Raw genomic sequence first — 12,245 nt, 5'->3', positions numbered from 1 at the left:
TCAGCAGCAGTAAACACGCAAATGCTGACAGATGACAAAAGTGAACCATCTGTGGGTTCACTCCCCAAATGGTCACAACAGCCAGAGCTGGGCCAATCCGAAGCCAGGAGCCAAGAGCTTCTTCCGGGTCTCCCATGTGGGTGCAGGGGCCTAAGCGTTTGGGCCATCTTCTACTGCTTTCCCAGGCCATAGCAGCAAGCTGGATTGGATATGGAGCAGCCAGGTCTTGAATCAGGGTTCATACAGGATGCTGGCACTGAAGATAGAGGCTTTACCCACTATGCCACAGGGCTGGCTCCCAGCTACTCTCTTCAAGTATAATAATGCTTTTTAGGATTTTATTTAGCCATTAGCATAATCTTAATTTCTTCATACCATAAAGAAACCCTATACCCGCCAGGAGTCACTCCCCATTATTCCACTCCCTGCCCCCAGTCCCAACAACCACTATTTTTATCTCTATTTCTATACATTGTGCCTATTCCTGAAAGCCAACTTAGCAACTGAAATTCTTCACTACAGTACTTCTGTTTCTGTACTGTTTTCTTTCCTTGAACTTTCCCAATCTGCGAGCTTTATATTTATATATAAAAACAAACACATTTATCATGGAGACTAAATCTGATCAAGACTCCAGATCCAAGGGCCAGTTTGAAGAAGTACAGAGGACAGCAGATGAACACAGTGAACTACACTACAGGATGCAACAGCAGAATCTTTAGGATTTCCGTTCAGGATAATAATATGATTATTTCAACTGAAGGGAAAATAAAGGAAGAAAGAGAGGTTTGGGTATAAAGTAGTTAACCTACAGATCATAAAAGATATATCAATTGATTTGAATCAGTGCAAATAAACTGTAAATACACACACACACACACACACACACACAGAGTTATAGGGCATCCTGGGAAGACAGCAGCAGCAGCACAGTTCTTAAACTCTTCAAATTCCCACTTACAAATAGACAAAAACTGGATAGCAAACCTGAAAACCCACTGCCAATATCTGCAACAAAACTACACAACAAGGTATCTCCACAACCACCAGAACGCCAGAAGGCCCACAGAGGAGTGTCTACGAGGCCAGGAGAAAAAACACTCCAGAAGCCGCATCCAGCAGACCTCAGGACAGGACAACTTCAAAACTGCCAAACAGAGTCTCCCAGGAAGCACAGCTGCCAGTGTGAAAGCATCAGCTGAATTGAGGAGCTTTGCTCTCTCCAGTATCAGTTGAGTACAAGAGGCCTACAACTAAGACTAACTAGCTAGTTGCTCTAACTAGGACAGAACAATCTAGCACGCGTGATTTCCAAAACTGAGATGCAAGAGAACGTGACAAATACTGGAGGTAGGCAGACAGTTTATAGATAAGAACGCCTGAAAAAGAAGACCAAGACAAGGAAACAGGATACTCCATTCCAGAGTTCAAGAAAGTGCTCATGAAATCAAAGAAAACAGCTAGTCAACCCAAATATCAAAATGTTCTGGTGTAATTACTGGACTTCAAAGAAAAAGAATACTTTGGAAATCTAGAAGAAACAAACATCAGATTTCTCAACGGCAAGTGGTAGGCCAGAAGAAAATTTCAAATTAAGAAAAAAAAAAGCACAAGTTGAGGCTTTTGTGACCAGCAAAACTAACGTAAATACAATTGATTCAGATACAAAACGTAGAACCTCAGGGATTGATATTCCATGAACTCTTCTTAGGAAAGCACTAGAGAACAAGCTTCAGACAATACAGACACAAGGCCTGGTGAGGAATAGTGATACACAGTTACTATAAATGTAAGACCAAATGAGGACAAGAGGGAGAGAAGAGCATGGATGCTCCACTACTGCAGACGAAATACAACATCAGAAAGTGGAGAGAGAATAGGGAGTGCATTTGCAACAAATCTAGCCTTTCTTGATCACATCAGTGGGAATATTATTATTTGGGACTGAGGAGAATGCAATAGATAAAGTCACTCAGTAATCATCATATATACAGATTTTTATCATTTTTTTCATCACTGTATCAAACAGCAGGATGTTCAGTGAGGAAGAAAGAGGACTGAGATGTAATGGAAAAGTATTTTAGAATTATAAGTATAAACATGAACTCAAAGTATTTTATCTTTGTGTGGATGGGTATATTAGCTTCATCCATTGAAAAGGATTAGGAAAAAAAGACCAACCTTATAGCAATAAGCACCCCTAGCCCCCTACTGGAGTCTTACACATAATTCTCACCAAAAGAAACTAGAGCTTCCTCCAGTTCTAGGACAGGAAACACACAAAGATGAACCTGGAGCATCTTGTCACAAAAGACACAAATCAGCTATCAAAGACTGCTACAGTCATGTCGAAAGGACCTAAGAGCCAACTTGATCAGGCTCCCTGGCCAAAGATGGGACCCTTTAGACTTCAGTTGTGATAATAATTACAGTGTATGAAATCTACCAGTTATGTTTAATATCATGAGTCTGTAGTATTTTTAAAAGGAAGACTTGGTCACATGGGGGGCAAATGGGAATTAATTCATCACCTTAATAACTGGTCGACAAAGGGAAGGGGTCAGGCACGTGTTTTCCTTTCACATATGAACTATGCTTCCAGATAATGAAACACAGGCTGAGGGAAGGGTCTTTCATAAAAGCAGAGCCAGTGGTGGAGGAAAAGGAAAGGACAGGATCAGAACAGTCCTAATTGTAAACCACAATGAATTAAAAGATGGAGGCTTTAGCCACCAGAAATACTCACATTATAGAAAGACAAATAATCTAATTCCACACGACTGTAAGTGGAAGAACACACAAATACTTACATAAATCTTCACACAAAGCCTATGTCTTTGCTGCCTTGCCCCTGGAATCTGGTGTACTCAGATACAAATGGCCAGTCACATCTAAATTTATATAATTAGTACCAGTGACAAAATAAATAAATCTTGCTAAAAGTAGAAGGACATGAGTTATTTTGGAAGAAATTAGGTTGTGTATGGGGTTTTATATTCATGCTAAAAACTGGATAATGGCTTAAAGTAAATAAATGTCTTAACACAGTGGTTACATGCTTTTTAAAAACCAGGAGTGAAGTTCTTGTTTGTCATCTGCTTCTAGGTTTTTTAAAGGCAGCAATAAAATAATCATAGGGTGGTTTTGGGTAATCATTTGACTAATGTGCTCTCTGCAGTCATGTATGGATAATATTTAAAGGAAAACACTAAATAAGGTTCTTAAGTAGAATCAACTAGACTTTTAACAATTATTCAATGCTAATGGCCATACTCTTCAAACACAGATGCAAGCCTTCATGTAAAAGTTTTATAAAACTGGGGCCAGAGTAGTAGAACAGAGGCTAAGTTGTCACCTGTGATTGGGCATACCATATCAGATGGCTATTTAAGTCCTGGCTACTCCAATTCTGATCCAGCTCCCCAGTGGAGGAGGCCTAAGTATTTGGGTCCCTGCCATCCACTTAGGAGATTAAGATAGAATTCCTGGCTCCTAGCTTTGGCCTGGCCCAGCTCTGGCCATTGCAGTCATCTGGGGACTGAACCAGTAGATGGAAGATCAACCAATCTCTCTCTCTCTCTTTCTCTCTCTCTCTCTCTCTCTCTCTATATATATATATATACACACACATATGTCACTCTTGTCTTCCAAATGAATAATTATATATTTCTTTTCTTTTTTTTTTTTAAAGATTTATTTGTTTATTTGAAAGTCTGAGTTACACAGAGAAAGAGAGGCAGAGAGAGAGAGGTTTCCATCCACTGGTTCACTCCCCAGTTGACCTTAACGGCCGGAGCTGGCCTGATTCGAAGGCAGGAGCCAAGGGCTTCTTCCAAGTCTCCATGCAGGTGCAGGGGCCCAGGGACTTGGGCCATCTTCTGCTGCTTTCCCAGGCCATAGCAAAGAGCTGGATTGAAAGTGGAACAGCTGGGACTTGAACTGGCACCATATGGGATGCCAGCATTGCAGGTGGTAGCTTTATCTGACATGCCACAGCACTGGCATGTTTCTTAAAAGTTATATTTCTTAACAAATATTTCTTAAACAAAATATTTCTTAAAAGTTATAAAATTATTATTTCTTAAACAAATATTTCTTAAAACAAATATTTCTTAAAAGTTATAAAATTAGTTCCTTGCTGTGAATTCATAATAAACTTGAAGAAAATTTTCATTAAAGATTAATCTTGGGGCTGGCACTGTGGTGCAGCAGGTTAAAGCCCAGCCTGAAGTGCCGGCATCCCATATGGACGCTGGTTCTAGTCCTGGCTGCTCCTCTTCCGATCCAAATCTCTACTCTGGCCTGGGAAAGCAGTGGAAGATGGCTCAAATCCTTGGGCCCCTGCCACCCATGTGGGAGACCCGGCTCCTGGCTTCAGACTGGTGCAGCTCTGGCCATCACGGCCATCTGTGGAGTGAACCAAAGGATGGAAGACCTCTCTGTCTCTACCTCTCTTTGTTACTCTTTCAAATAGATAAAATAAATCTTATAAAAACAAAACAAACAAACAAAAAACCATAAACTGTTTAAAAAAAGATCAATCTTGATAAACTATTTACTAGCTATATATTTTGAGCAGTGTATGTCATGTAACTCTGATCCACAGTCTTCTATCTGGAAAAAGGGCATACAAGTTGAAAGAACGAAATCACACAGCATACACAAAACACGCAGCACCCAGAGGTGATTCTTCCCTCTTAGGAGCTGCCAGAATTTTCGCAAGCAATGCAAAACTTTAAAGGCACTACTCAATAATGGCTGAATCAAGAAATTAAGCTTAGTTTGCTCACAGGAAGGCTGATAGAACATCATGTCAAAATTCAATCAATATCGATATTAAGATTCAACAATGGAGGATAGAACAATCAGTACCTGCAGTGCACAGAGAGGAGATCCAGTCCTGACACTTAGAAAGTTGAGCAAACAATTTCTTTAGTAAATTAATGTTAAAAGGTCCCTTTTGGCTGGGATTGGCATGGCACAGTGGGTTAAGCCACTGTCTGCAATGCCAGCATTCTACATGAGCCAGCTGGGATCTAGCTGCTCCCCGCTGATATGCCTGGGAAAGCAGCAGAGGATGACTCAAAGGCTGGGCCCCTGCCACCCGGATGGAGACCCGCATGGAGTTCCAAGCTCCTGGCTTGGAGTGAACCAGCAGATGGGAGCTTTTGCAGTCTGTGTCTATGCATCTCTCTCAGATAAATAAATTAACACCCCCCCTCAAACATACACATTGCGATGCCATTTCATATCCACAAGGACAGCTACAACGAAAATGACAGATGTGGGAAGGCTAGAGCTGACCCACACTGCCAGTAGGAATGCACAATGGGTCAGCCACTTTCAAGTCTGTCAGTTACTCCAAGGGCTAAACAGGGAGTGATTACATGATCTGACAATGCGACTCCTACTGTTTACCAAAGAGAAATAACACACTCAACCAAAAACTTGTTAACAAATGTTCATAGAAATGTCATCGATCTGACATTTATATCCCTAGGTATATATCAAAGAGAAATAACACTCATTCAAAAACTTAACCAATGTTCATAGCAGCATCATTCAGAGCAGGCAGGAACGGGAATGGATAAAATGTTGTACATCTACATAATGCAATATAGTTCAGGAATAAAAAGGGATGAAGTATCCACAAATGCCACAACACGGATGAGCCTTGAAGATGTGCAGACTCAAAGATGCCAGCCACAAAGGACCACACATTGCATGCTTCCCTTTAAATGAAATACCTAGAGGGCTGGCGTTGTGGGGTAGCAGGTAAAGCCACCGCCTGTGACATTAGCATCCCATAAGGGTGCTGGTTCGAGTCTTGGCTGGTCCACTTCCAATCTAGCTCCTTGCTAACATGCCTGGGAAGGCAGCGGAGAATGGTCTAAGTGTTTGGACCCAGCTACCCACATGGGAGTCTTGGAAGAAGCTCCTGACTCCTGGCTCTGGCCTGGCTCAGTGCTGACAGCGGTGGCCATCTGGGGAATGAACCAGCAGATGGAAGCTCACTCTCTGTCTCTCCCTCTCTCTCTGTAAATGACTTTCAAACATTTCTAATTTGTTTGTTGATAAAACAGTGTTAAAAGGAAATTTTAAAAGAAAATACACTCCAACTAATCTATTAGAAAAACTATACACATTGTTTTTTTCTAGATTCCTTTGAACGGACTCCCCAAATTATCTGTTATACCATTTTTAATTTACATAAATGGTACTTTAATCATTTATGTAAAAGATATGGAATAAAAACTAAAAATTATAATGCATATGAACATTTGGTAAGTTTCTTGAACTTAGTATATATATTATATAATATTATTGTAAAACATTTTCCATGTTGTTTTACTTAGCTTTTTTGGTTCAGAATATTCCTCATAATAAAACAATTTCAACCCAAAAATAAATTAAATAAATAAAAGAAATATCCAGAATAGGCAAATCTACAGAGACAGAAAGTCAATTAGTGGACGCCTAAAGTTGGGAGGGATGAGGGGTTGTAGATAAAAACGTTTCCTCTGTGGGGTGAGACAAGTCCTAACGTTGAGGGCTGCACAATTCTGTGAACATACCAGAAGTCATTTATTGTATTTTAAATGTGTGAACCACTGTAACACAGCATTCCTGTGCATGCCCACTCTACAGTTTGTACCACAAATGACTCACTCTGTGCAATATGACAGCACTAAGATAGAGTTGCCCATCCAGCAGGTGCTGAGATCAACATCAAATTGCTATGAAGGTCCTGAATTCGATTTGCAGACTTAATTTGCCATGGACTGATAACAAATTGTTCTGGACTGGCCCCAGTGCACTGACCACACGTATGTGTTACTACTTAGGACTACTTTCCTTTTGTCTCATTTTTTTTCTGCAGCTGGGACTTTGACTTAAAGAAAAAATTAAATGTATAAGTAAATTTTAAATTTCATTTACAGGTGATAAAAGAAACTTTTTTATTCAAAAAGGGATAACAGGTTGGGGAGGGTTGACATTACCATGCTAGAAACTGTTCACAATTACTGTGAATTAGCTTAGACTACAAAAGAGAAAGGAAAACACATAGGTCCACAACCTGGGAAAGAAAAGCTTTCGTCCACTGCCATAGCCTAGTGACTTCAAAGAAAGACCAGCTATTAAGAGCTACCTGGCCGTTGTTTTTAACCTCTCCCTGAGTTTATGCAATCTTATTAACACACAACGTTTTTTTTTTTTTTTTTTTTTTTGACAGGCAGAGTGGACAGTGAGAGAGAGAGACAGAGAGAAAGGTCTTCCTTTTGCCTTTAGTTCACCTCCAATGGCCACCGCAGCTGGCGCGCTACGGCCCGCACACCGTGCTGATCCGATGGCAGGAGCCAGGTACTTATCCTGGTCTCCCATGGGATGCAGGGCCCAAGCACTTGGGCCATCCTCCACTGCACTCCCTGGCCACAGCAGAGAGCTGGCCTGGAAGAGGGGCAACCGGGACAGAATCCGGCGCCCCGACCGGGACTAGAACCCAGTGTGCTGGCGCCGCAAGGCGGAGGATTAGCCTAGTGAGCCGCGGCGCCGGCTCAACATGTATTTCTTAAAAAAGAAATGAACCATCTGTATTGTGTCTCCTTCTAGTTATTACCACCCCCAAAACACCTACCACCATGAAGTCTATTGTTACAACTTTGCTTTCTTAAAAAAAAAATTGATTTATTGGGGCCAGCTCTCTGGCATAAGTTAAACCTTAGCCTGTAGTGCCAGCATCCCACTGTATGGTCCCCACTGCTCCACTTCAATCCAGCTCCCTGTTAATGGCCCCTGTCACCCATGTGGGAGACTTGGAAGAAACTCCTGGCTTCAGATTGGTCCAGTTTGGGTGTTGCGGCCTTTTAGGGAGTGAACCAGCGGATGGAAGACCATCTCTCTCTCTAACTCTGTCTCTTACATAAATCTTTTTTTTTTTTTAAAGATTTATTTATTTATTTTGAAAGTCAGAATTACAGAGAGAGGGAGAGATGCAAAGAGAGATCAATCTTCCATCTGCAGGTTCACTCTCCTGATGGTTTCGATGGCCAGGGCTGGGCCAAGCTGAAGCTAGGAGCCAGGAGTTTCTTCAGTGCCATCTGCTGCTGCTTTTCCAGGTGCATTAGCAGGGAGCTGGATCGGAAGTCAAGTGGCCAGGACATGAACTGGAGGCCATATGGAATGCTGGCGTCAAGGCAGTGGCTTTACCCGCTGTGATACAATGCTGGCCTACTTTTGCTGGTTTTGAACTGTTAAAATTTAGCTCATCTGTACTCTTTGTGAATGAGTCAACATTACCTTTTGAGAGATTCACCTTTTGAGAGATTCATTCATGCTTTTCATGAAATTATCATTTATTTAATCCACTATATGAACACACTGCTATTCATGTATCCACTCTGTGGGTGAACATTTGATTTGCTGTTAGTTGGAGGCTACCATGAACAGTCCTTCCAAGAACTTCCTTCCATAAAAATGTTTCTACACTTCTGGGGAGTATACATGAATTTCTATGCAGTATATACTTAGAAACAGAATCAAAGAGTCACAGGGTTTGTGCTCCTTTTTCTATCTCTGCCTCTGAAATAAATAAAAGGAAACAAAGGACCTAGGAGGAAACATTCTTTACCAAATAAAAACCAAATTTAGAAACCAAAAGACAAGAAAATAAAACCATTAATAGTTTGAAAAGCATGTTACATTTTATTAATAATTTCATTTGAAGTATTCAAACCAAAAGAATAAAAGAAGATGAACTTAGCTTTCCATGGGAAGGAGCTGAAAGAGGATTAAATTTTATTTCTTCTGGAACCTTCCTACCTCCCACGCTGCATTATGTCACCCACATCTACGACCACTCACATGCTCATCATACCACCCATGAACTAATTATCTACTTGGTTAACTAATAAACTTGAACTTCACATATCTAAAACAAGACTCACTCCCTCAGTAGATGGTGTCACTACTCACCCAGCTATTCACGCGAGGCAAACTGAAGAGCCACCCTTGATTTACTCCTTTGCTTCCAATCTATCAATAAATCCTGTTGGTTCCACCTCTGAAATCTGAGCACTTTTTCGCATCTCACTGCCAAGCTGCTGCTTCCAACAACAGCTTTCTAACTGATTTCCTTGCTCCTGATCTTTCTCCTTACAATCCATTATTCACTCAGCAGTTGGTGTATATTAGATCAGTCATTTCCCTGCTTACCATCCTTAGAACAAAAACCAAATTCCCTACGGCGACCACAAGGCCTTCCTGCTCCAACCCTCCCTCTGCCTTCTTTCCTCTCAACACTTGGCGTTTCTCACTATCTCCAGTCTACTTGCTCCCTCACTCAGGGGTTCTGTCCTTGCCATTTTCTCTACCTTGTCTGCCTGGCTCTCCTACTTACCCCCAGATTAGTTTACATATTTGGCTTTGCACTCACCTTCTTTCCAAGGTAGCCATTACTGTTCCACTGCTCACTACATCTCACCCTTATTTTCTTACATAGCATCTACTGCAATCTAGAATTATCTGGTTATTGCTCCCAACCCATGATAAGATTTTTAAGGGCAGAGATTTACCCATTTGGTTTATTATTGCCAATGCCTACAACAGAATGAGTGAACACTTGATAAACATCACTGAAGCAGTATACAGATTCTAATTATATTGATTTTTATTAGCTTATTGCTTCATATACTACAAATTGTAGCCATTTATTATCAGTTTATTATATATAAACTGAGTTTTAACTGTATTTCTGACAGGAAAAAAAGACATTGAGATTAAAGGAGCATAAAGACAGAATGACCCATCACTGGGCTAAATCTTATTTAGGACAGGAATAAAGAAAACCATACATAGCAATCCTTGTGGACTACTGGGAGGTGGGACACAGTCCAGAAAAAAATACATTACAAAATAAAAGAATAATAAAAAGGCCACAGAATCGAAAGTAGAAAGTTGAGTGAGGGGCCAGTGCTGTGGCGTAGCAGGTAAAGCCACCACCTGCAGTGCCGGCATCCCATATGGGCTCCAGTTCAAGTCCCGCTGTTCCACTTCCGATCCAGCTCTTGGCTAATGGCCTGGGAGAGCAGTGGAAAATGGCCCAAGTCCGTTCAGTTCGGTCCAGCTCCTGCCATTGTGGCCATTTGGGGAGTGAACCAGAGGATGGAAGACTTTCTCTCTCTCTACCTTTGCCTCTCTGTAACTCTGCCTTTTAAGTAAATAAATAAATCTTTAAAAAAAAAAGTTGAATTGATGGCTCCATCGATAAATTCGACCTAGCATCTTGCTGAGTGACTTCATAGGGCTCTCTCAAGGAGGAAGGGTAACAATGGGCTTGTTTTTATGCTGTTTGCAGTACAAAGGTGCCATCAATCAGAGCTAATGAACTGCTCCATTGTTTAGGCCTCAACCACTGCTAAACACATCTGTAAGAACACGCACTGCTTCCCTTCCCGCTGATGAACGCCAAGACCAGTGGGAGTTGGAAAGAGGACTCCATTAGAGAAAAGAACACTGCACCATATATTCTACATGATACACAAGTTCCTCAGATGTGACTGGCTCTGTACAAAACAGCTAAGAACCAAGAAGCAAGCAGCAAAGGTAACCGAGGAAATAAAGCAGCAGCACAGTCCATGCAAGAAAACACAGAAGGCTGAGTCTCTATGTATAGGGATCTCAAGGTCCTCCCACAGAGCCTAATCACACTCATGTGGACTGAGTCCTAACAGCTCTGGCCACCTAGCTTCTCAGTGCACAGCAAATCAGAGATTAGAAAATGTGGAAGACAGAAAACTATTATATCAAGAGCAGATGACTTAACAGGAGGAAGTAGATTAAGCACAATCTACAAAAATGAGTTACAAAATTTCAGAAATTAAAGCAAACCCAGAAAAGAATAGCTGGAAAGGTTTTTATTAAAAATAGTGGCAATCGGGGCAGGTGTCTAAACTAGTCCTGAAGATGCCACATGGGATGCTTGTATCCCATACTGGAGTGGCTGGGTTTGAACCCCAGCTCCCTGATTCCAGCTTCCTACTAATGGGCACCCCAGGAAGCAGCAGGTCAGGGAGCTTGGTCCCTGCCACCTGCTGGGAGAGCTAGACTGACTTCCTGGTTCCTAGATTTGACTTGGTCCAGTCCCAGCTTTGGGAGGTATTTGGGGAGTGAACCATTGGGTGGGAGGTCTCTTTCTACCTTTCAAATAAATAAATAAGAATTTAAAAAATGATAATCTTAGAGAGTTCAATTGTCACTGAGAATATGAGTCTTATCTTAAAACAGTGCAGCGTTAATATGGCACCTCATATAGTGGTTTCCATGAAACGCTGAATTTGCGTTCAAATAATGACCCCAAGTTGCTTTCTCTTAGTCCTGGAGTTTCTGACTTGATGGCCATTTATATTTTATTTTACAGACCACAAGTGATTCTGAATGAGGAATTACTATTGTAATATTCTAAAGAAAGGTAATAACACACTCAAAATATTACTTAAAAGAAATAAGTAATATTTTACCAATATCTACAAGTGTTTTCAATAAAATCTACTTATTAAAAAGTCTGGGTACATTAAAGTAATGTGAATATTCACTTGGGTAAAACACTTCATCTCCCAAAGTGAGGGAGGGGCTAACCAACACACCACCAACAGCCAACCTGCTCTCCAGATGGTTTCTCCCGAAACCACCCACTGTTACCAGAGAACAGGAATACTCGATATGGAATGAAATCGTGGTAGAAGCTGAATTGCAAGTTATAGGAAAAGTATTTCATGACTTAACACAGAGTGTGGGCGCCACACAGCAGAACACGCCAGACAAAACGCTGCACCTCTACTCACCTTTCTGAAAAATCAGAGTCGATAAATTCTCTAGCCCGTTTCCTATCACTAAAAAGAAAAGACAGCATAAAAACACTTAACATATACACAACTTTATTTAACAGGGAAGTATTATAACTTGTCTATTCCTACACTGAATACATCCAAAGACAAGAATTAACAAAAATAAAAGATACGTACAAAGTTTTAATTTTACCATGGGACAAAGACATCATGACATAAAAATCATAGGTTGAAACAAGCTTGACAATTAATATTTAGGGAAGAAATCATTGCATATTTACAAGTAAGAAGAGGAAAGTTTATTCGTTCTGGAATGGCTGACAATAAAAACACTAGACAGTCCTGTCAGCCCCAATATAAAGTGGGAGCTGAAAACACACAAATCCTGGTTATCTCCAAAGT

The 12,245-nt window shown here is 40.9% G+C and overlaps 1 protein-coding gene across 50 annotated transcripts in view; it reads right to left on the bottom strand.

Annotated features, from left to right (window-relative positions):
• The window catches only part of TFDP2 (transcription factor Dp-2), a 192,620-nt gene that overhangs the window by 24,041 nt on the left and 156,334 nt on the right, over positions 1-12,245 (bottom strand). For 35 of the 50 annotated variants that reach the window (XM_070072710.1, XM_070072691.1, XM_070072693.1 and 32 more), the window contains one exon: positions 11,841-11,888. The exons of the other annotated variants lie outside the window; for them this stretch is intronic. In XM_070072710.1, coding sequence (XP_069928811.1) covers positions 11,841-11,888 — 48 coding nt within the window. The remainder of the gene's footprint in view (positions 1-11,840; positions 11,889-12,245) is intronic. 50 annotated transcript variants of the gene reach the window in all.

This window comes from Oryctolagus cuniculus, chromosome 4 (genome assembly GCF_964237555.1).
Source record: "Oryctolagus cuniculus chromosome 4, mOryCun1.1, whole genome shotgun sequence".
NCBI classification, from domain to species: Eukaryota; Metazoa; Chordata; class Mammalia; order Lagomorpha; family Leporidae; genus Oryctolagus; species Oryctolagus cuniculus.
This window is presented reverse-complemented; position numbering and strand designations above follow the sequence as displayed.